The sequence below is a fragment of the Myiozetetes cayanensis genome, unplaced genomic scaffold (assembly GCF_022539395.1).
Source record: "Myiozetetes cayanensis isolate MyiCay16 unplaced genomic scaffold, myiCay2020 scf29, whole genome shotgun sequence".
Taxonomy (NCBI): Eukaryota; Metazoa; Chordata; class Aves; order Passeriformes; family Tyrannidae; genus Myiozetetes; species Myiozetetes cayanensis.
In genome coordinates this window covers 3,411,147-3,433,944 of record NW_026087510.1, presented here as the reverse complement: position 1 = coordinate 3,433,944, position 22,798 = coordinate 3,411,147, and the positions used below count along the sequence as shown (strand labels likewise).

General features: G+C 53.1%; 3 protein-coding genes across 3 annotated transcripts; 1 reads left to right on the top strand and 2 right to left on the bottom strand.

The window, feature by feature from the left end:
* Nucleotides 1-912: 912 nt before the first annotated feature.
* Nucleotides 913-8,476, bottom strand: ACAD8 (acyl-CoA dehydrogenase family member 8). The gene is given in 12 exon segments (XM_050322952.1): nt 913-1,740; nt 2,527-2,629; nt 3,942-4,094; nt 4,310-4,407; nt 4,500-4,635; nt 5,271-5,408; nt 5,655-5,731; nt 5,950-6,059; nt 6,785-6,899; nt 6,902-6,953; nt 7,341-7,441; nt 8,346-8,476. Coding segments are annotated over 12 exon segments (1,212 nt in total). The 5' UTR covers nt 8,422-8,476; the 3' UTR covers nt 913-1,687.
* Nucleotides 8,477-8,509: 33 nt separating this feature from the next.
* Nucleotides 8,510-13,599, top strand: THYN1 (thymocyte nuclear protein 1). The gene is made up of 8 exons (XM_050322954.1): nt 8,510-8,622; nt 9,296-9,364; nt 10,338-10,567; nt 11,018-11,086; nt 11,694-11,786; nt 12,420-12,515; nt 13,118-13,268; nt 13,361-13,599. Exons 2-8 carry the CDS (start codon nt 9,322-9,324, stop codon nt 13,405-13,407), a joined length of 729 nt encoding a protein of 242 aa, XP_050178911.1. The 5' UTR covers nt 8,510-8,622; nt 9,296-9,321; the 3' UTR covers nt 13,408-13,599.
* Nucleotides 13,600-14,065: 466 nt separating this feature from the next.
* VPS26B (VPS26 retromer complex component B) lies at nt 14,066-22,672 on the bottom strand. Its single transcript, XM_050322953.1, has 6 exons — nt 22,329-22,672; nt 19,293-19,449; nt 18,504-18,668; nt 18,121-18,296; nt 17,353-17,495; nt 14,066-17,076 (listed from the first exon to the last, which is right to left on the bottom strand). The coding sequence occupies exons 1-6, from the start codon at nt 22,549-22,551 to the stop codon at nt 16,930-16,932; spliced, it is 1,011 nt and encodes a 336-aa protein (XP_050178910.1). The 5' UTR covers nt 22,552-22,672; the 3' UTR covers nt 14,066-16,929.
* Nucleotides 22,673-22,798: the final 126 nt, after the last annotated feature.

Here is a 22,798-nt window from a genome sequence, read left to right as displayed (position 1 = left end):
CCGCGCGCGCGCGGGAAGGGGCGGGGCCTGCGAGGGAGCGGGGGAGACCCCCCGGGAGGAGAGCGCGGGGAGAGACCCCCGATAGAGACCCCCCGATAGAGACACCGGAGAGAAACTCTGGGGAGAGACCCCCCGATAGAGACCCCCCGATAGAGACACCGAAGAGAAACTCTGGGGAGAGACCCCCGATAGAGACCCCCCCGACAGAGACACCGGAGAGAAGCTCTGGGGAGAGACCCCCCGATAGAGACTCCCGATAGAGACACCGGAGAGAAACTCTAGGGAGAGACCCCCCCGATAGAGACACCGGAGAGAAACTCTGGGGAGAGACCCTCCATAAAGACCACCAATAGTCACCCCAGAGAGAGACCCCCGCATACAGACCCCCAGTAGTGAGAGATTCCAGAGGGAGACCCCAGAGAGAAACCCCTGGCAGAGAGCCCTGATAGAGATCCCAAAGAGAGACTCCTGATAGGAACCCCAGCCGGAGACCCCAGACAGCCTGGCCAGAGCCCCCTCCCGTGCCCCAGGGTGGCTCTCCTGCCCAGGCAGGGGGTCTCACCGGGGGCAGGGGGCTGTTCCTGGCTGAGCCCCAGGTGTGCAGAAACACTGATACCAAAGCACACCTTTGTCTGGACCTGCTCTAGTGGAAGGTGTCCCGAGATAATCTTTAAGGTCCCTTACAACCCAAACAATTCCATGATTCTGCTGCTAATGCTCTGTCATCTCCCCCTCCCTGCCAGGTACTGCTGAGAGAAACAAGGAGGTGGTTGATTTGAAGAGGTTAATAAAGACATTAACTAAAAAACCCTCAAGCAGAATTATTTTGCAAGCCCTACTTGGAAAACTCTGTTAGCTCTGCTTAAACACCTGAAATACCACAGAGGAAAATCATCGCAGCTGACACTCCAATAACATTTCCATCATTGCTTTATTGATTCCAGACCCCAGGGGAAAAAAATAGTTTAATTTACATATATTTTTACTCCCCTTACACCACTCGCAGCAATGAGGCAACACAGTTCAATATTTCTGTGCAGAACCTTGGTTTTTCATTTGCATTTTTGTGCTGCAAAGGCTTCTTGGAGATTAAGCACCAAGATGTGGTGGGAATATGGAGAACAAGCAGTGGTGGGGACATCAGGAAAGGTGTGCTGGGAAAAGAGGGAGTGCTTCTATCTGAGCAGGAGGCATCCTGCCCCTGGGATAAAAGCCACTGCACTCTGCAGGTGGTCAGAGCAGTTCCTGTGGATCACTGTCAGCACCCAGGTTTTTAAGCAGAGCAATTAACTCCCTCAAACTAAAGATTTCACTGATCCCATGGGATCAGGCTGCACCTCTGCCTGAGTTCCTGCTCCAGTCCTGGCTTGCCAGAGGGGAGCAGCAGGTCTGGTGTTGCTCTTTCCAAAGAGGAGGGGTGGCCAAACAGGCCAGGAGCAAGATTTGGAGACAGAGCCTTGTATTCACAGCTGTGATTTATGTGTCCAGGCTGGTGACAGCAGCTCTGCCAGGCACAGAGTGCAGCTGTGCCATCCAGCTGTGCTCCCGTTGGGATAAGGCAGGAAGACTGTTTCCACTGGGGGATCCCCCTCTCCACTCCCAGGGAGAGAGCTGGTGAGCAGGGGAAGGAAACAGGCTGAGCTGCAACAGGCAAAGGAATTTTAAGGCTGGAGAATGGCTCCTGGCTTCATCCCTGCAGCAGATTCCTGGCCACAATCATCCTCATGACCTCGTTGGTACCTGCAGCAGGACAGGGTTGCAAAGGCAAGACAGTTAAGAGATGATCCAACATTTTACCCCCCAGAAAGGCAAAGGGAATTCTTCCCTGATCTGCAGTTTACAGCACAGAAAAGTTCTTCCCACCAGATGAGGTGGCATTTAGGAGGTGCTGGGCCAAAACACAGCTGACAAGTGCCAGCACATTGCCTGGAAAAGGCTTCAGATGGTGGTGCTGCCTTTTATTTGGGCATTGGGAGGGTGCAGGCACCGGGCACTGAGCAGAACTGGATTTACACCAACATCTGAGCTCTCTGCATTACAGCACACACAAAGGCTGCAAGCCCACTCAGTATTGGAAAGAGGATGTCCCTTATCAGATACCCTGGTTGTAGGTGAAGGGATTTCAAAGGAGGGAAAACAAAATGTTTAGGAGGCCAAATCGAGATTAGAAAAGGCCAGACACTGTTAGAGACGTGATGTCAAAGAGTGCAGAATCACAAGAAAGGAATTGTTAGGGAGAACCATCACGTGACAAGGATGGAACTGGACAGAGGCACTGCTAACATGACAACTAAATATCTTCCTCTGCTGTAAGGCTCTTAAAATAGACAGTAACTGCTCCAACACACCCAGAGCTCCCAGCCAGGGCACTCACACACAGGACACCCAGGGGCACCTCATGCTCAGAGCAAACCAGGACTCTGCAACCTAAGAATCACAGAGTCATGTGGGCAGGTGGGGGCCTCCAGAGGGGGTTTTCTCTCCTGACTCCTCTGCCAAGTCACTGGCAGTAAGAGTGTCTCTTACCTTCCAGGATCTGGTGGACTCTGATGTCTCGCACAAACTGCTGCACTGCATAATCCTTCAAGTAGCCGTAGCCCCCGTGCATCTGCAGAGCCTGGTTACAGATCTGAGAGGAGAATATCGCTGCTGAGGTGACTTCTGGAGGACACAGCAGTGGCAGGAGCCCGGTAAGACCCCCAGGAACCTGGGCTCATTGTTTTTCCCCGGTCACCCAATCTCATCTCTTGAACCCGTGGTGTGACGCCAAAGCTCTGCTCTCAGTCCCCATCAGTGCTGCTCTCTGGCTGTTATCACGTCACCCAAGTGCTGTTTCACATCAAGGGTGCGTTTATGCGACCGGGATTGCACGGAAACAGGCGGGGATGGGGATGGGAATACCCAGGGATGGGTATTTTTAGGGAATAAGGCGATTTTTTTGGGGCTGCGTGTCTGTGGTTTGGCAGATGCAAACCCGAACCGCCCGATCGCCACCTGGCGACCACTCAGGGGAAGGGCCTGGAGGGCGCTGGTTTCCATGGAAACACGACTCCGTGTGTCCCATCCCTCAATTTGGGATATAAAGCATAATAATGGCAAAAATACAGAGTGCTGAGAAAGCACAGTGGCTTCGAAATTACACTGATTTAGGAAGCGTCAAGGGGCAGGTTTCCTTTTCTCTCCCTTCTTGCTTTCTCTTTTCAGGGACATTTTGATAAGGTGTGAGAATAATAAGGTATTTTTCAAAGTGATCAGGTATTTTTCAGTGGTCCTAGGAAAGACCACTTGCTACCTAGGAACGATCACCATGCAACATGGAAATTATCCTTTGAAAATACAAATGCTCTGCTCCCTGCAGAATGGTTTGGGTTGGAAGGTCCCTGGAAGCTCATCTTGTTCCAAACCCCTGCCATGAGCCACCTTCCACCAGCCCAGGTTGCTCCAAGCCCCATCCAACCTGGCTTTGGACACTTCCAGGGCTGGGGCAGCCACAGCTTCTCTGGGCAACCTGTGCCAGGGCCTCCCCACCCTCACAGTCAAGAATGTCTTCCTAAAATCTGATCTAAATGTCCTCTTTCAGTGTGAAGCCATTCCCCCTCGTCACCACCTGCTCTTGTAAATATTCCCTCTCCAGCTTTCTCGTAGGCTCCCTCAGGTCCTCTGGAAGACTGCAGTTACATCACCCAAAGCCTTATTTTTCCAGGCTGAACAAATCCAATTCTTTCAGCCTTTCCTCCTACGAGAGGTGCTCCATCCCTCTGATCACCTGGGTGGCCTCCTCTGGACTGGCTCCAATGAATCCATGTCCTTCTATCTAAACAAGGCTCAGTGAACGCACTTGGGTGTGGGTGGCTACGGCATCAAACTTCCTCCTGCCACCCTGGGCACCAAAGGGGGGGTTCTCAGAAGTGCTGACAGCGAGCAGTGTTTGAGTGACCTACCAGGAAGCACTCGTCGGTGGCGAAGAGCTTGGCCATGGAGCAGAGCACGGCCGCGTCCTCCCGCCCGTCCTGCAGGGCCCGCGCCGCGTGACGGACCATCAGCCGCGCCGCCACCAGCCTCGTGGCCATCTCTGCCAGCCCAAACTGCAGGTACTGCCACAGGGAGCACGGGGTCAGCACCCCCAGGGGGGGCCTGAACCACAGCCCCACCGCCCTCAGGCAGCGCCCGGCCCCGACCGCGCTTCCTCACGCAGGGAAAGGGCGTTCCTGACTTCTCCAGGGAAAACCCCGAGAAGGGAGTGATGGCACCTCTGCCTGTTCGCAGGAGCAGCAAGAGCAGAGGGGTGCAGAGCTGATGGGAGGGTTACCTGATTGTTTGCCAGGGGCTCCCCGAACTGTTTGCGGACGGTGAGGTGCTCCTGAGCCAGGAGAACGGAGGCATGAGCAGCTCCCAATGAGCACGAGGCTGGTGGGAGAAGCCAAGGGCACAGGGTGAATATGGAGCCAATTCAGATGAACATCGAGATGATCCTGCCCTCCACCCCCTGCCCTTCTCACCGATGTTTATCCTGCCTCCATTCAGCCCCTGCATGGCGATGCTGAAGCCCTGCCCCTCAGCTCCCAGACGGTTGCCAACAGGAACAGCACAGTCCTCGAAGATCACAGCCCGAGTTGGCTGGGAATTCCAGCCTACCTGGGAAAAAACAGAGCACCTTCCAGCTGCCTGAAGAGCAGCACACCTCCAGCTCCTGCAGAGAACCACCCAGCCTGCACCCAACCCCTCGGTCTCATTGCCCAGCTGCCTCTGCGTGCTTTGTCCTCAGTGTGGAAACTGGAATGTATTTGAGAAAATGCAGAGATCCAGTGAACCTTCATGTTCCTGAGACTAAAATCCTTCACTTGCCACAGGGATGGGTATTTGGCAAACTTCACCAAAGCTGGACTTGGCTTGGTAAAGCCATGCCAGGCTGGGACTCCAGTCCTGTCCAAGAAGAGAACCCAAATGCTTTGCACAGACAAGCTCATCAGGACAAGGGGACACGGCCTCAAGCTGTGCCAGTGGAGGTTCAGGCTGGACATCAGGAAGAATTTCTTCACTGAAAGGGTTGTCAGGCATTGGAAGAGGCTGCCCAGGGAGGTTTGGAGTCTCCAGCCCTGGAGGTGTTCAAGGAATCACTGGACACGGCACTCAGTGCTCCGGGTTGGAGGACAAAGTGGAGATCGGACTCAGCGATCTTGGAGACCTTTTCCAAGCTAAATTCTGTGATTCTGTCATCTCTGTCCTGCACTTCCCTCAAGCACTCAGGAGGTACAAGCCAAGCCTCTTACCTTCCTCTCCTTCTTGCCAAAGCTGAGGCCTGGAGTGCCCTTCTCCACCACCAGGCAGGAGATGCCCTTGGGGCCTGGGCCTCCCGTTCGACACATGACCACGTACACATCAGTGTCCCCTCCCCCGCTGATGAAGGCCTGCAGAAGGGCACAAAGAGAGAAGTGTGGCTTTCCTGTGCCAGCCCTGAGCCCGCAGCAGCAGCTGGGATACAAAGGCAGAGGGGCAAAGACCCCACAGCCAGGAGGAATTTAGGGACTCTGGTGAAAGCCCTGCAGAGCACATCCCACCTTGGGAGAATGCACAGAGGAGACAGCAGGGGATGGAAAGGACAGTGAGACCCAGGCCCCAGTGTGCAGGCAGCTTCAGGAGGAGCAAAGAGGTACCTTGGAGCCATTCAGGACATAGGTGTCCCCTTTCCTCTGAGCTGAGGTCAGCAGGGAGGCTGCATCACTTCCACTCCCTGTTGGAGAGGTAAGGAAGCAGTCAGTGAAGCAGAGGGTGCAGAGCCTACAAATTCTCCTCAGGAGACACCTGAGTTTCCCCACTTGCCCTTCCCCAGCTTCCCCAAATGAACACGAAAAGAAACTTTTCACCTCCAGCTCCATTCAGTGTTCCTGTCCAGTTAAGCTGTGTTAGGAGAATGGGAAGGGAGGTGGTTTCCTGGTCGAGGACGCTCACCTGGCTCAGTCAGGCAGTAAGAGGCAAACTTTTCCATGCTACAGAGGGCTGGGCAGAACCTGCGGCGCTGCTCCTCGCTGCCAAAGGTGTCGATCATCCAAACACACATGCTGGAGTGGGAGGGAAGGGGCAGCTTTACAGGGTGTGAGCACAGCCCTGGGAGGAAGGCAGGTCACGCAAGAACATCCCTGGCTGAACAGAGCAAAGCTCCTGAACTGAGCAAAGGATCAGCCACAAGCCCTGAGGCCAGAAAGTGCACTGTTCCAACTCAAAACAGGGCAAAATGAGGTGTCCTGGAAGCCAGGAGATCACCTGCCATTCACCACAGGCTCACTGCCCTGGGGACAGCACTACCAGCCTCAGTGCTCCCCTCCATGCTCAGCCCTACTCTGTCTTAGAAAACTGCACCTGGAAGGAGGAGGCATCACCATTTCAGCTTCCAGTGCCAAGTGAGCCTGCCCCTGGACATGTCTGTACAGGCAGGACAGGGCCCTGGTATCAGGTGGTGCCTCTGGGCTCTGTCACAGTATGGCCAATGCACAAAGGCTTTTTCCAGGCAGGTTACTATCTATAGACAGCTTAAGTGGGAGAGCAGGGAACAAAATCCAGAACTTAATCCCATCTTGCATGCCACAAAGCTAAAATTACTTCTTGGTGGCATCCCAGCTCTTGTAGCCTATTTGTTTACTGCTATCCAGGGATCCTCCCAGGGACGTGCCTACTCGGGGTCACAATTTAAATATTTAAATGAGCAGCGCCCAGGAAGCTGTTCCAGCTGGATTTAGAGCCCACAGAGCAGCTGGGTTTTCCATCCACCCCCTGCAGACACACTCACTTGTGGATGCTCATGTAAGCAGTGGTGCTGGTACATCCTGTTGATAAAGCTTCAAAGATTATGGAGGTGTCGAGTCGTGACAATCCAGAGCCACCGACATCTGGTTTCACGTAGATCCTCCAAATCCCAGCTGGGCTGCCTTCCGCATGGTTTCCACTGGGAATGTTTCCTGTTGGGGCAGGCAGAGATTTCCCAAGTGAATATTCATCATCAATTCAATCTTCTGGTACACCTGGGCTACCAAGTGCAGTCCCACATTCCTTGCAGAGTTTACGTTGACCGAGTGGGTTAAAGAAGAGGTGGCTCCCTACACAGACATGTTCCATTCTTAGGAGTAAATCCGGGTTTCAGGTGATGGAACAGCCTGGTTAGGAAAGCTTTAAAGTATTTCTGATGACTTCCCACCCCAGCTGCAGCAGCAGCTTCAACGAAAATCTCTACAGATGGCACAACAGCACCGAGGAGGTATTGCAGGAACCCCTTGGTGAGACCCAAGGAACACAACATGCTAAAGGAGGGAAAAGTGAGCAGCCCAACTCCTCCAAGGCTGTCATACCTTTTCATCCCACTCAGCCATGTAAGGAGCCATCTCCTTGGCAGCAAAATCAAGGGCAACTTTTTGGAATTCCTTCTGATCCTCAGTCAGTCCGACGGATGCTGGAAAAGCAGGAAGAGATTGGAATATGTGTCGGTTGTGGCAAAGCAGCAAAACCACCTCTTCTACACCTCAAAGTGCCCCGTAACTCATACAAACAGCTCAGGGTCTCTGCTGCATAGACCGTTTCTCTGCTCCTCAGGAATATCAGGGGCCTTTGGGAGGAGCTTTCTTAGGACAAACCAAACACTATCCCAGGTTGCTCCAAGCCCCATCCAACCTGGCTTTGAACGCTTCCAGGGATGGGGCAGCCACAGTGTCTCTGGGCAACCTGTGCCAGCTGGAATTCCACCAGAAGAATTTCTTCCTAACATCTGACCTAAATCACTCCTCTTTCAGTTTAAATCCATTCCCCCTTGTCCTATGAGTCTGCCCATCCAAAAAACCCACACACTTTCCTTGTTTTTTGCAATCCCCCTTTTCTGAGATATTGATTTCACTGTCAAGCCTGGAAATCTGTGACGGTATAACAAAGGTAATGAGGTACAGGGAGGTGGGAGGACCTTTCCTCGTGGGTCCTGCCCCACTGCTGGGCACGGTCTAACAAAGGTAAGGGGGAGAGGGATGGGGAAAGATGTTTACCTGTGGGTTGTGGCCCATTGCCGGGCACGGCCTAAAAACCATAAGGGAGGTACAGGGAAGGTGAAGGACCTTTCCTTGCGGGCACTGCCCCACTGCCGGGCATCTGAGCCCGCATCGTCGCGGGCGGGCGCAGGGATCAGGGACACAGGGAGAATGGACACATCCCTCCAGGCGGGCACGGCTCTTGGACCCCCCGATCCCTCTCCATCTCCCCCCAGACCGCCTCCCCTCGGGCCGCGGGGGTGGGGAGGGGGGATATCCCCGCTCGGGAGCCGGGCAGGCGGAGCCGGGGCCGGGATCGGGGGGGCATCCCCGGATCCTTACGGTCGATGCAGGACGCGATCCCCCGCCGCCCCAGCGCCAGCCGCACCGCCACCCGCGGGGCCGCTCGCCACGCCATGGCCACGGCCGGGGCCGTCCGCGTTCCCGGAGCCCGGCGGGGCAGGCTGGGAGCTGTAGTCCTGCCCCCGGCACCGCCCGCCCGAGCGGGGAGGGAGCGAGGGGAGCCGGCCCTGCCCCGCCGTTTGCATAGCGGGCACCGCTTCCTCCCGCACCCCGAGCATCCTCATCCCGCACCGGCACGGCGGCGGCGGCGCGGCCGGTGAGCGGGAGCTCGGGGGGCGGGAGGGAGGGATGGATGGTGGGGTTGGGGGTGGTGAAAGCTTGGCACGGGAGGTGGAAAAGTTGATGCCAGGCGGCCTGGCAGGAGGAAGCCAGCCCAGAGCCCAGGAACTCCTGCTGAGAGACGGGGCAGGGGATGGGCCGCCCGGCCGGGCGCTTTGCGCGGAATTGTGCGGGGCGGGAGGCACCTCTGGGGATGATCCGGCCCAACAACCCCTGCCACGGCAGGGTCACCTGGGGCAGGTGGCGCGGGAAGGCGTCCAGGTGGTGTTTTAACGTCTCCAAAGGGAGACATTCCCGCAGGGACCTGAGCGAGCGGTGCCCAGCGAGCAACAGGCTGAGCCAGAGCCCCCGGGTGCGGGGCTGGGCTGCGCAGGGAAGCGCTTCTCCCTTTTCCAGAGCCACAGCCCCTCTGCTCAGCCCACGCAGCTCCGGGACTGTTCTCCAGCGGCCCTGGAGCAGGAATCCAGCCCTGCTGCTGGTGTCCATCAGCCCAGGGTGCGGTCCCCAGCCCCTGCCAGCATTCACACTGATAGAGGAAGTGGCTGAGCTCAGGGAAAGATTTATTCGCTCTCCACTCTGTCTCAGCCAGCTTTGCTTTCCCCAGCTCGCCTGAATAAGCAGTAATTCCTCCTCCTTCTCTCGTTCATCAGGTGAAGATAATTCAAAGAGACCAGAGATGCCTTGGCCGAGCAGAAAGAGAGACAAGGGAGCAGTAGCAGGTCTGTGCTGACATCCTGACTGATTTAGCATCTCTCATTTGAGGTTCCAGGCTGTAGTGAAACTACAGGCAGCCGAATTAACCGTCTGCCTTTCAGAGCCACATGTTTTACAGACAGCATTTCCTGTGTAGAATGGGCTGAGCACCCAGGCGAGACTGAGACAAGTCTGCTGGGTGTGTGATAAGGACAGTGATGTAAATTCTGGTTAGGAATATGTAATTCATAGCCATTTATGAAGAGCTTTCAGGTCCTACACGTTAGAGATGGTCAGTCAGAGTATGTGTAGTGCCAGGAAGCTGATGGGAAAAGAAAAAAGCAAAAAACCTTGCACTGGAGGCACCATTATGTGGTGGTAAAGGTGTAAGATGAAAAAATTGCACAGTTGGCTCATCCATGCCACTCATCTGTTTGATCCACTCTAACAAATAACCACCTTCTTACCCTTAAATCACTTCTTAATAATTGGGAGGTTTTTTGTCTGGGTCCTGAAGAAACAAGGGATATGAATCCCTTCTGAACAGGGAGCTCAGTGGAGGCTTAAGACAAAGTTTCCAGCTACAGGAATAGAAATAGCTTTCTTTTCTGCTGAATGTTCCTGTTACTCACCAGATTCACCTAAATCAACTTTGTTGCCTGCAGCTGATTTCTCAGCAATTAATTAAAAAAATTTCAACTACACTTCATATGGGCAACATGGTCTATCCTGTTTGGGTTTTTTTAATGACTGTGACTTTTAAACTCCATTTGTGCATGCTGCACACACACACAAAAATATACTTATTTCAGATGCAAATTAGAAATACTCAGAATCACTGGTGCATAATGCTACTACCTTACCCTTAACACCTGGGGTGCACCAAACCTCTGCCTGCAGTCAGGTGAAACCAGCTTAAACAACTCAAAATATTTCAGCACCAGTCATTTTCAGAAACAAAATGTGTTTTACCTGAATGTTTTTCCTCTTTCTTTTAAGATAAAAAAGAGCCTGATGCTAAAATTGCCAAAACTGAGGAGGAGACTTCGGATAAGGAGGAGGAAGAGAAGTCTGCAAAACCTCCAGCTGGGAGCTCCAAGTCAGGATGGAAGAACTGGAAGAAGACAAAAGAATCTGAGTCTGGTGGGGAGGAAAGCAAGATCACATATTGTCACTGGCTGCTGAAATCAGAACCGGAGAGCAGACTGGAGAAGGGGGTGGATGTGAAAGTAAGCACTGACACCCATCCTCACTCAGCAGGGACAGCAGCAGTGTCACTCCTGCCCAGAGCATCGGTGACCAGAGGGACAGGACCAGACAACTCAGATTGTTTTTCTTCTCTAAACCCATTTGTCTTCCTGGAAATAGAAAGACATAACGTTGTGTTTTTTCCAGGGTGACAACCTTGGGGTTTCATACGTGTAATAAAAGAGAAAATCAGGTCCTCAGGATGCTGATCACAGGGGCAGCATCTATTTCAGGCTCTGCCTTTACAACAATGCAGTGTTCCTCCTTTGCAAAGGCTTTTCTTCAGCCCCTGTGGGAAGAAAAAAATTGTGTCAAGTCCATATTATAATAGAAGGAGCTACTAGCAGCAAATGTTTAGGCTCAGTGTAGGCAATGACCCAGTAAGGAACAGATACCTCCTGAATTAACCTGATTTTCATTCCATTTGGCAGTTCAGCGTTGATGACTTGAAAGCTCAGCCCAATCAGACAACCTGCTGGGATGGAGTGAGAAACTACCAGGTAAGAAGTCACTGGAATAGCACCAGGAAAAAGGTGGCTCCCCTCACAGATAACTGGTTCCCTTTCCTGAAGCATTTCCTTTTGAGGCATGTTTATACAGGTGCATTTTGGCAGGAGTCTAAAGTCTAAACTCCTTAGTTGCTCTGGGTCAGGGGTAGATTCAGGCTGGGGAATATTCTGTCAATATTGACACCTTTTAGCAAGTCTGTACTTGCCCAAAAATGCCCTGTCAGTGTAGAGCTTTCTCTTCCAAAGGAATTTCATGTGGTTCCCCTACTAGATATGATCCCTGTACTGTATATGCTTCCCCCTATGCATGATCTGCTCTGCTGCCCGTTTGCTAACAGCAAGTTAAGTCTTTGGAACAAGGGTGGCTGAGCTGTTGAATTCCCACACACTTTCTAACCAACAGGATCTTGCTCTTCAGCCTTGTTTTTCCTTAATTTAATTCCAACACAAAAACATCTCTATGACAACTGCAGGAAAATCTGAGTAGCTCTGAAGCACATCTACCTCTCTTGCTGTTAGTTCCTGTTCCTGGCTGCTTGCAACGAAGCCCTGAGAGCTTGATAGGAAGAGGTGAAAGTCTCTTGTTTACCCCTGACAGGCAAGGAATTTCCTGAGAGCCATGAAAATTGGGCAGCAGGCTTTCTTCTACCACAGTAACTGTAAAGAGCCTGGCATTGTGGCCATTGTCAAGGTGAGTGTGTCTGTGTTCTGCCTTTTGGGGGGGAGTAGTGATGGATGGGTTATCCACCAGCTTGTGCCTCAGCACCAAAGGAATGCAGGAGTTGTCCAGCCTGAGCAGGGCATGAGCCCTGGGCACCTCAGCTCAGCAGGGCTGACTCAGGCATCTGTCCCCAGAGAGATGGAACCACAGTGCTGCTTTCCTGCTGACATTTCAGGGCACTCCCAGACAAGCCAAGTGTTGCTCCACACTCTGATTCAAATCTGACTCACTAAATTCAGCTGAGCCCCCAAAGCATTGATACAAAACCCAGGGCACAGAAAAGCTTTTTCTCTAAGAGCAGAACTCACCACAAGGACTATCATCATCTTGCAGCAGTTTTCCTCTGCTGCATGTTTTCCTGCCACAGAAGGTGATGCTTCACTGACAGCTGGAGTGCTCTGCAGTGCTTCGAGCCAAGAAATGTGAAGGAAACATATCTCCCCATTAGAGTGGAGTCCAGGGAAAGCAAGGCTGATTTTTGTACTTGGATTCTTCCTTGTGTCTAGTCCCAGCTTTTTTCAAAGGGCATTTCATACCCTTTGCTGACAGTTATTTTAAATTGGTGGGAACTTGTCTCACATTCTTCTCCCCTTTCTGCTCCAGATTGTAAAGGAGGCTTACCCTGATCACACACAGTTTGATCAGAAGGATCCCCACTATGATTCCACCAGCAGAAAGGAGAACCCCAAATGGTCTATGGTAATGTACTGCACTAAATACAGCTGTTCCAAGCTTTGTGTGCAAACTGAGTGAAGGGAGGAGCCTCTTTGCATCATACTGCAAATCTTAATCTTCTGTCCTGGCCTAGCTGCCAGATTTTCTCTCTCAAGAGAAAATCAATCCTGTTCTGTCTACCTTTTCCCCTATCCCTACCAGAAGGCTGCCAAAATGTACCTCCCTAAATTTTCAAATCTTACGTGGGTGCAGAGCTGGCCTCCCTGCATGGCAGAACTCTGGGTTAGGAAAACGAACATCTTTAAATACCAACCTCAGTCCACAGCAAACAAAGCTGTACTTTTGAGGCATGTTGAATTGTAGGGAAGGGACTGCTCACAGGCTGTGACAACGTGAATGCACACTGCTGTTGCACAGTTGCTGATTCATGTGAGCAGATCACCTGCCAGGAGCACCTGGAAGTTCTTTTAGCCTGGGGCAAGGAAGAGCTTCCAGGCTGTGATAAGGTGGTGCACATCAGTCATTTGCTTCAGTTTTACATCTTTATCCCTTCCAAAGATGTTATGTGCCACCTGGAGGCTATACCCCTCCCCAACCCTGCTCCTTTGCTGCCCACCCCTGCGCAGGTGGACGTCCAGTTTGTGCGGATGACGAAGCGGTTCATCCCCCTCTCGGAGATCAAGGCTCACCACCTGGCACACAAAGCAGATGGGGGGCCCCTGAAGGACATGATGCTCTTCACAAGACAACGTCTTTCCATCCAACCACTGACACAAGGTGAGAACCCCCTTGGACTCCTGACGCCTCTCCCTCCGGGGGGAGACAGAACCTGCAAGTTCCACTTATGGCTTTTTGTCTTTTTAACGCAGAGCAATTTGATTTTGTCTTGAGCCTGGAAGAGGAAAAGCCACATTAAAGGAGCTGAGAGCAGCCCAGCTTCCCCCAAAGCCTGCTGATGCTCCTCCTCAACCAGCACAGTTCTCAAGTTCACCTGCTCAGTCGCAGCCCCACCAACACGCCCGCACACGATTCTCAGCCACACGTCCCTTACGCTGACACACTGTTATTTTTTGCTTATTTTTAAATAAATAAAGCCTTTTGGAATCAACTGCAGCTACTCAGTTTTTAATAGGGGGAAAATCTGCTATTTATCTCTTGAAGGACCAAACAGGTACATCCTCTTTGAGGTGTTTAGTTCCAGATCTTTCAGTTTGAAGCCATTCCCCCCTTGTCCTGCCACCACATGCTCTTGTAAGTAGTCTCTCTAGAGATGTATATACAAAGCAGATCACAGTTAATTTCCTGCAGGTACAAATTTTCCCATGTTATTTTAGTTCTGACATCAGGGAAATAGAGGAAAATAAAGCCAACTTGCTCATTTTTAAGCACGGGTTCTCTACCAGCACAGCTGCTAAGCAGTGTCTCAAAAAAGACCAAGGATTTATAAAGGTAAGAAAGGATAAACTCCTCGAGCATGTCTGAAGAGCTGCACTAAAGAAAAATCTCTTAATACCACGGAAAAAATCCCAACCCAACCCAACCCCAATATAAAACATATCAGACAAACTCGTGCACAGCGTTTGACAGCCAGGGCTGGCTCTTTTTAATTGGAGAGACAAAAAACCCAAGTTTTTAAAATACAGCCATTGAAAAGACAACGAATTAAGAAACATGTAAACACAGCAGAGGCTTAATTACAGGTTGCACTGCCTGGTTTAGTACTTGCCCACTCCCCTCTGCCTGGGAGAGAGGGAATGACCCAAGTACAGCACAGAACCACCAGCTCAGGGGGTGCTCGAGCAGCACCTGCCCCTTAACATGCTAATGAAACACTCCTCTATAGTACCTTGTCCTAGAGTGACCTTATGCTCCACCTTCTCTCTAAGGATGCTCAGCACATCTGCTCCACTCCAGACAAACAGAGGGCCTAGTGGGTAACAGGTTGAATGGTCCATAAGATTCAGTAAAAATGGGGATCATTTCTAAATTCTGGTTCCACAAGTAGGGACAAGGGGGGGAGAGAGGGGCACAAAGTAGGAGAAAAAAAAAAACAAACCAAACCAAACAATGTACAGGCTCATGCACCTTTTGCAAGGGAACCCTCCAGGAGCGATGAGCAGATGTTGAACAGAGACCTTGTGTGACAATGGTCTCACATCCAGCACTGATGCTGTTCAGCCAGCAAACACAACACTCCTGCAATGTGGAGGTGCCTTCCTCCACAGGGTTCCTCTAACACCACATGGCCTACACCCCAGAGGGAATAAATCTAGGCAGGGTGGGAGCTGAGGGAAAGCTAGGGGGGGAGTTAGGGTGCTGCTGTGCTCAGCTCAGCCATGGAAAGATAGTCTGCTATCCCCAAAGGCTCCCAGTGGAGCGTCACTTGTCCCTAAAGGATTGGGCATTGCTGCAGCACAGGCAGGTCCCTCCAGGGAGGGAGGGAGGAGTGCCCAAAGTGACATCCAGGTTCCTTTGCCATGGGACAACCCCTTGCCCTGGCACAACAAGGTAGCTGTCCAAAGGGAGCTTTTGCTCCAGCCTTAGGAAGACACGGCTCCAGCCCATGGCACAGACCCCTCGTGGAAAGAAAAGCAAGCCACAGTCTTCACTGGCACAGAGCAGAAACATGGTGTGACACAAGCATTCAGCAGAGATGAGATCATTAGTGTCCTCTACAACAGAGACTGGCCAGCTCTACTGGAAACCACAACCTGACACGTGGTGAGTAAAAGATAACTTACTTTGGCAAGCAGAAACACACATTTATCACTGAAATACAGTAGCTGTCTTATTACATAAAGAGCTCCCCTCCCCACCCTGGCCCCACTCCCTCCACCAGCACTGTTCCTCTAAGCAAAGCACAAACTTCCATTTCCCAGCTGCAAGACAACTGTTCTACATTCAGCTGTAGGACAGAGGCAGAGGAACCTGATTCCAGAGCCAAAAGGAAGCTGGACACAACCCCAGCCAGCCACAAACTCAGGGAAATCCAGACAAATCCTACTTGATAGAGCTCATATCCCAGCACTTAGTACAGGCCTGCCTCTCTCTCTGGTAGGAGGTCTAACCTCCTGCTTGCTTGAAGGGCAGCTCAGCAGGATGGATGTCCTCCAGATTTGGTCCATCAAGCCTACAAAGCCACCTCTGATTTTTAACGGAGGAGCGACTTCCTCTGGGAATGTTCTCACGAGTCTACTTAGCTGAAGGCTAAAAGCAGGTTGTTTTAGATAAGAAAAACCCTCCTTCAGGTTCTCAGTTCACAACATGCCCTCAGACCTCCCTGGTGACTGCAGGAATGTGCCTCTGGAATCAGAGAGCTCTGCCATCCTTCTTCCAGTTGCTGCTTGGCTTCATCGAGCAGCACACACAGGCTGTGAGCTTCTCAAAACAACTGCGTCCACCCTCTGCCCTCACTAATCCTCGTCCCAGAGGCACGAGGGAGCAAACCAGACAACACACACGTGTCCTGTGCTGCTGTCTGTCCGCACACAAAGCCTGCTCTGTCACAAGGACAGCGTAAGCTCACTCCTAAGACAGCTCCAGTTTCTGTCTCACATTCCAAAACTCTAGACATCTCCAGGCTGGTCTGCCCCTGCTCTGCAGCAGCAACTGGGACCTGTACGAGTGCAGCAACTGAGCCTGGATCTCAGGGGCACTCAGGCAGCTGCCAGGACAAGACTAGGAAGGCACTGCTCTTGGCCAGGAGCCTTCTGCCCCCACTTCTTGCCCACCCAGCAGCGCTGGGACCTTCACCGCTCTGCCCTCCCTGTGCCACCTCCTCCTGCACCCACACACCTCACTCCCTCCTGCCAGCCACAGCTCCTGGTGTGACACGGAGCAGGGACACAGCACAGCTGCTGCCCGTGGATGTCAACTGCATTCTCCAACTGTTTGTGGCAAAGAATCCGATGCCAGCACGAAGAGGAAGAAGGGGAGGCAGCGAGGGGATAACACCGCACAATTCCAAGCAGGCCACACCACAGCCCCCCGAGTCCCTCCTCTCACATCCAGCTAATCACCGTGTCATTCTCCCCTCGTGAAGATTTCAGAAAGGCAAGAAGAATATCCATCCCACACAACCCCAAAGCAACCTCCACACCGCTGGGAAGAAGCGGCGGATTTGGCCTTCACTTGCTCTCTCCTTCCCCGCTGCCACAACGAAAGAGGAGACCGGGCAATCGGGGCAAAGAGGAGATCAGGCAGCTCCGCAGCCTCCAGACACTCAAAGCAGCTGATCCCAGAGGAATGTAGTTGATTGGGAAGCACTGAGGCACCACCAGCGCTCCAGCCTGCCTTGCCCTCCCGTCCCCTTCCCACCCTGCGAGTCCTCCGAAGAAAGGAATTAAGTCAAAAACGGATATTTATTGTCATGAAGTCTCTGAAGGGTTCTCCTCCTCGGTGCTGCCGTCCCCGGGGGCTGCCCAGCACCTCCCTCTCCTCACTGCCGGCCGTTGTTCTCCGAGGGCTGGCTGGGAGTCTTGGCCTCGCCGTGCGAGGACGTGCCCTCGAACCGCTGGGACGCGATGGCCGCTTGGTGGGACATGCTCTTCCGCACGATGTCTCCTTTCCTCCACAGCACCACCTCCTGCAGGGACACAGCCGAGGCTCGTCAGGGCTCGTGGCGCCTTCTAGACCATCTCTGCACACTCTGATTTGTTCCACGCTCCCCACCACCATCACACACACCAGACCTGTGTGGACAGCTCTTCTAGACCATCCTGGCACGCTCTAATTTGTCTAGTTCTGACAGATACTCAGTTCAGAACATGACTCTCCCACCATCCCAAATTCCCAATAGGCCCTCATAGCAGTATCCCAATCAACAGCCCACAGGTCCAAGGAGAACACCTCTGTTTCTCACCTGCTGTTTGAAGTAGCGTCTCTCTTCCTCATCGATCAGCACCAGATTGAGGTAATAACGCACAGAGAACTTCTTGTTGATGTCCCTCATCGTTGGAGTCAGCTCATAGCCAGCCAGGAAGAGTCTGATGGGGATGGACTCCCCTGCAAAGTGCACAGAGCCATCAGCACACACGGGATGTGGATAGAAACCAGGAGAGCACCAGAAAAACAGGAACTCACAAGGCCACAAACTTTTGTCACCGTTTCCACAAGTGGACTAACATGAGCTAGAAGACCTCAACTCCCTTCAAAACTCAGCATGCATGGTCCACAGCCAGATCCTGCCCTTGCTGACAGCTATTCCATCTCCACTTTAACAGCACAGGAACCTGAATCGCGACAGCTCTGCAGGAAAACATGAGTAAGGTGATAATTTTCCCTGGCAGGTGACTCTGCCGGGCAATGGAACCAGAAAGCAAGTGGCACACAGCAGAAACACCACCTTTCTGCTCCAAGGTGCAGCAATGCCAGCTGGTGGCCCACACCAACACTGAATTTATATCTAGCTCTGCCACTGCTGCATTGAAAGAATTGCAGCTCATTGTGCCTCAGTTCCCCCTCACGGCACCAGAGGAGGAAGGGGATCGTATCAACCCCATGTGTAAACTGCCCTGAGCCCACCACTGGAACAAGATGCTAACAACCGAGCACGCAGAAGATACTGCAAGATATTCCCACCCCAGAAGCCTCCAGAAGAGGAGTTCTGAGGGTTCCTGTGCCCCCTCACCTCTCACAGGAGCCCCGTCCATGATCTCGTACTTCGCTATCGTGTCGTTCTCGTGGTACACGTTGGGCCCCGTGCCCGTCGTTTCCCTCTTGATGATGTCGATCTCCATGTGTTTGATCTTGATCCGCACCAGCAGGAAGTAGATCTTCCCCACAATCACATCTTTTAAGTGATACCTGCCACGGGAGGGAAGAAAGCACCAGGATCAAACCCTGTGCAGGGCTCCAGGGCTGGGGCTGAAGAGCAGGAACTTGCTCTTACCCCGCAGCCCCACTGGACGTTGCAGATGGTGCATCAACCGCTGCCACCACTTTCATCCTCAGGCTTCCAAACCCGTAGCAGATGTTTGCCCACGGCCCACCAGCCGCTCTTGAGGCACTTACTTGGACTTGTTGTACTCGAACTCGATGTGCAGGCAATCCTCAATGCCCACCTCCATCTTGATGGAGGAGTTGAGCTCTGGGTAGGTGCTCAGGGTGTGCACAACGATGTCCATCTCCTTCACCACATCGTTCAGCCGGCGGCTCACAGTGGCACGGAGGAAATACCTGTGAGGGCAGACCCCTCGGATTAGGGAGGAGCAGGGAAGGGCAAGGGGCTGACTGGGTCATACTGGACTATCCAAGCAGCCTTACTGGTGGAGCAGCCATGCTGGGAAAGACAGAAGGGAATTTTCAAATGGAAAAGCGGACTATTCCAAGACTCCTCTCAGCTTCCGTGCACTTGTGAGCCTGAGTTACCTAAGCCCTGTTTGGGGGATCTGAGCTGCAGCAAAGGTTCCCTCACTCAGCATCTGTTTGCATACAGAGCACAATTAAAGTTGACAAGGCTGATTACAGCAAAAACGTCCTCATTGGAGACTAAACCAAACAATTTATTTTCATTTTTTGAGTTATCAAATAAATTAGCAAGTATTTGATTGATTCAGAAGGGGCTGATTTCTCTTGTCACTCAAATGAGGCAAAACAAGCTCCATAAAGCCTGATTCATGCTTGTAAAATAAAGCCCTCAAAGGCAGCCTTTTACAACTCAGCCCCCAACAAATTCATTTGGAGTTCCATTGCAGGGATGTCTGGGAAGGGATTCTGCACTCCTGTTACCACCCCAGTGAACAGCAGCACTTTCACACTGCACAGAGCCAGGAGTGGGGCCGGCAAGGGCAGCAGACTCACCGCAGCTTCACGTTCTGCCCCGTGTAGGACTCGTAGGGTTTCTCCACGTGTGTGAACTCGAAGTCAAATGTCTGTGACTGAGTGAACTCCCCAGGGCGGGCCAGGTCCTTCACCAGAGACACGAACTCGTGGTGGTTTCCTCGGTCATAGTAGAGTTCTAGGGAATACACAAGTCCAGGTTTAATCCCAGGTGACACAGGAGCTTTCACAGCTATGAGCAACTCTCTATGTCCAGATCACTACGCTCTCCTTACCATTCACAGACCCTGACAGGGGATGCAAGGCACTGCACTTGTTCCCTGCTCTCCCTCAGAGCCATGTGCAAGCCACAACTTTCCTCCCTCAGCCAGGAAGGAAAAGGTCCACACAGCCTCACCTGCTACCATGAATCAGGAGCTTGCTTGGGGTGACATGAGGCACTTTTATCAATATTAAATATGGTCAGACTGGCTGAGAAGAGGACCTGAAGCCCAAGCAAAACAAAAGGACCAGGAGGCTTCCAACTGTTCCTGCTTATCCTTTATCTCAACAAAGAGTTTGAGTGGTCTTGATTCACACCAGGGAATAAACAGCGACTGCTGCTGCATGACTACCAAGTGTGTGGGGAGGCAGCTGAGTCAACTGCTCCACCAGCCCCTGGATAACACAGCAAGGGCCATGTGAGCCCTGGTGAGGGAAGAGCATTCACCTTTGGGAGCACTGCTCAAACCAGCTCAAGTAACCAGCACGGCCACATTGCCTCAGCTTTTCCCACAGCCTTCTTGCGTCAGCAGGAAACTACAGGTTTCCTCATTTAATGAAAGCAATCCTCCACACTTCCACCAAGTTTTCTCCCTGAAGTTCAAAGCACCCAGACCTTAAAACTCTGCAATTTGCATTAACACAGCTCGGTATTACACATCACCACCAACGAAACCTGCCCTTCCCAGCCCTGCGTGTGAGCTGGTGCCTACAGGACACCCACACAGTCCTTCTGCAAGGTGAAGCCTTTCTGGTTAGATGAGGAAACAAAAAACCCAAGTCATCAGACAATCACATACACACAAGTTCAGTGTCAGCACTAAACTGTGCAGAGGAGGCTGCTTGGTGGTGTTCAGGAACTGCAGCTCTTCCCTCCTTGAGATGCACGATGAGATTTCAGCGTGTAAGTGATGTCTGATTCTTGCAGCCCTTTGCTCACCTTATCTCTCTAATGGAAGTATTGGCACTGGAAGTCCCCTCACTTACACACAACAGCAAATGTCATCGAGTCCTCTGATGACAGGCAGGTGACATAAATAACCAGCCCTCTCTGCACTGAATCCCTGTGTCCACTGAGAGGAAAGTGCTCGCTGGCGTGACAGGGAGAAGCCACGTGCCACAGAAAAAGAGGAATCAGCCTATATCATCTTGCCACATGATGCAGAAAGCAAAGATCAAACTTAAAACAAGGGGAAGCAAATGTCAGTGTATACTGAGCTCTCTGCTACCTTGGAAGGTCACAGTTTGGCATTCTGCAGCCATAAGCAGAGGAAGGATGGATGAAGCCCATACTTAGCAGGCATTAGCCTGTCAAATAGGTATAAGCTATAATTTCAGGTTTTCAGAGCCATAATGTTTATTGAGAAAACAGACTGCCAGCATTTCGGTGGCATGTTCAGGGCACAGCAACCACAGGTGAAACGAGATCTTGTCCATGAAAACACGGACAGCTCCACTCAGATCAAAGAGTGGGTGTGGCAGCTGCCTCTCCTCCACGAAAGCAGGAAATATTCAACCTAAATTGGTTCCACGCACAGATAACCACAAGTTTTGAACAGCTTGAAGTCACCCAACTAACCATGCAGGGTTACCACTGCGAGTTAAAGACGGAGTCAGCCAAGCTGAGCCTGCAGGCCTCAGGAAAGGGGATCAACCCAGGGAAAAGGTGGTGTGGGGTCAGGGCTGGGAAGGTGCCATTGGTGATTTGGGACACACAGGAAAAACCCAACCATCACTGCCTTTGGCAGAGCCACTGCAATCCCTAACAGAGTCAGCAGGTACATGAGAGATGCAGACAGACAGCTCAGAGCAGTGAGCACAGCAGCAGCTGGCCTTGGCAGGAGGTCCTGCCTCAGACCTGCAGCTGCACAGAACTGAATTTCACCCATTTCAGAGCCGAAATGGGTGACCGAGCAGAAGCAAGAAATTAGGACAAGGCAACAATGACCTGGAAAAGGACTGGAATGCCCTCCCTTCCGCCAGGGCTCAAGCCTGGAGAACAGGCCAGGCTGCCCAGCTTGGAGGGTGGAATAATGTCAGGCAGCCGTGGGAATGCTGCGTGTAGCCGAGCACCTCCTGGGAGCGAGAGTAACCTACTTGGCACCAGTGAGGATCCTGCTATCGTGGGGCACAGCGATGCTCCCTGGATCCTTGGCACCAGCAAGGATGCTGGTACCGTGGGGTGCAGTGATGCTCCCCAGACCTTTAGCACCAGCAAGGATCCCTCAACCCTTGGCACCAGGAGGATCCCAGTACCATGGAGTGCAGTGATGCTCCCTGGATCCAGGCACCAGGAGGATCCCAGTACCATGGGGTGCAGTGATGCTCCCTGGATCCAGGCACCAGGAGGATCCCAGTACCACGGGGTGCAGTGATGCTCCCCAGACTCCTGGGACCAGTGATACTCCCCAGACCCTTGGCACCAGTGGGATTTGGGTACCACGGGGATGCAGTGATGCTCCCCAGACTCCTGGGACCAGTGATACTCCCCAGACCCTTGGCACCAGTGGGATTTGGGTACCACGGGGATGCAGTGATGCTCCCTAGACCCTTTAGCACCAGTACATATTGTGGTACCGTGGGGTGCAGCGATGCTGCCCAGACCCTTGGCACCAGCGAGGACTCCCAAACCCCTGGCACCAGGGGGATGGATCCCAGTACTGCGGGGTGCAGTGACGCCCCCCGAAGCCTTGGCACCGGCAAACACCCCGGTACCGCGGGACACCGCGATGCTCCCCGGACCCACGGAGGGGGCACCAGGAAGGCGCAGCCGGGCCCGCAGGCCGCCCCACTCACCGATCTGCCCGATGAACTCCACCTTGATGCCCTGATGCTCCAGCCGCTTGTTGGGGTTCTTGAGGGTGAGCACCACCCGCCCGGACACGGTCTCCCCGTCGTAGAAGAGGAAGTATTTCTCCTTCTTCCCTTCCTCCGTCTTGTGCTCCACCCGCCGCCGGCTCTCGGCGTCGCTCAGCACCAGCTCCAGCTCCGCGCTCTGCCCGAACCCGAAGAAGCTCATGGCCCCGGCGCGGGGGGCGGGCGCGGGCGGACCCCGCGGCCCCGCTGGCGGATCGGTGCCCCGTGGGGGGCCGCGGCGGGGACACCCGCGGGAGCGGCGGCCGGGGGGACACCCGCGGAGGGGCGGCCGGGGCGGCGCGGGGGGGGCCGCAATGCGGCAGCGATGCCGGGGAAGCCCGCGCACCGCAGCTCCCACCGCGCACCCACCGCCACGCCCGGGCCGGGGCCGGGGCCGGGGCCGGGGCCCG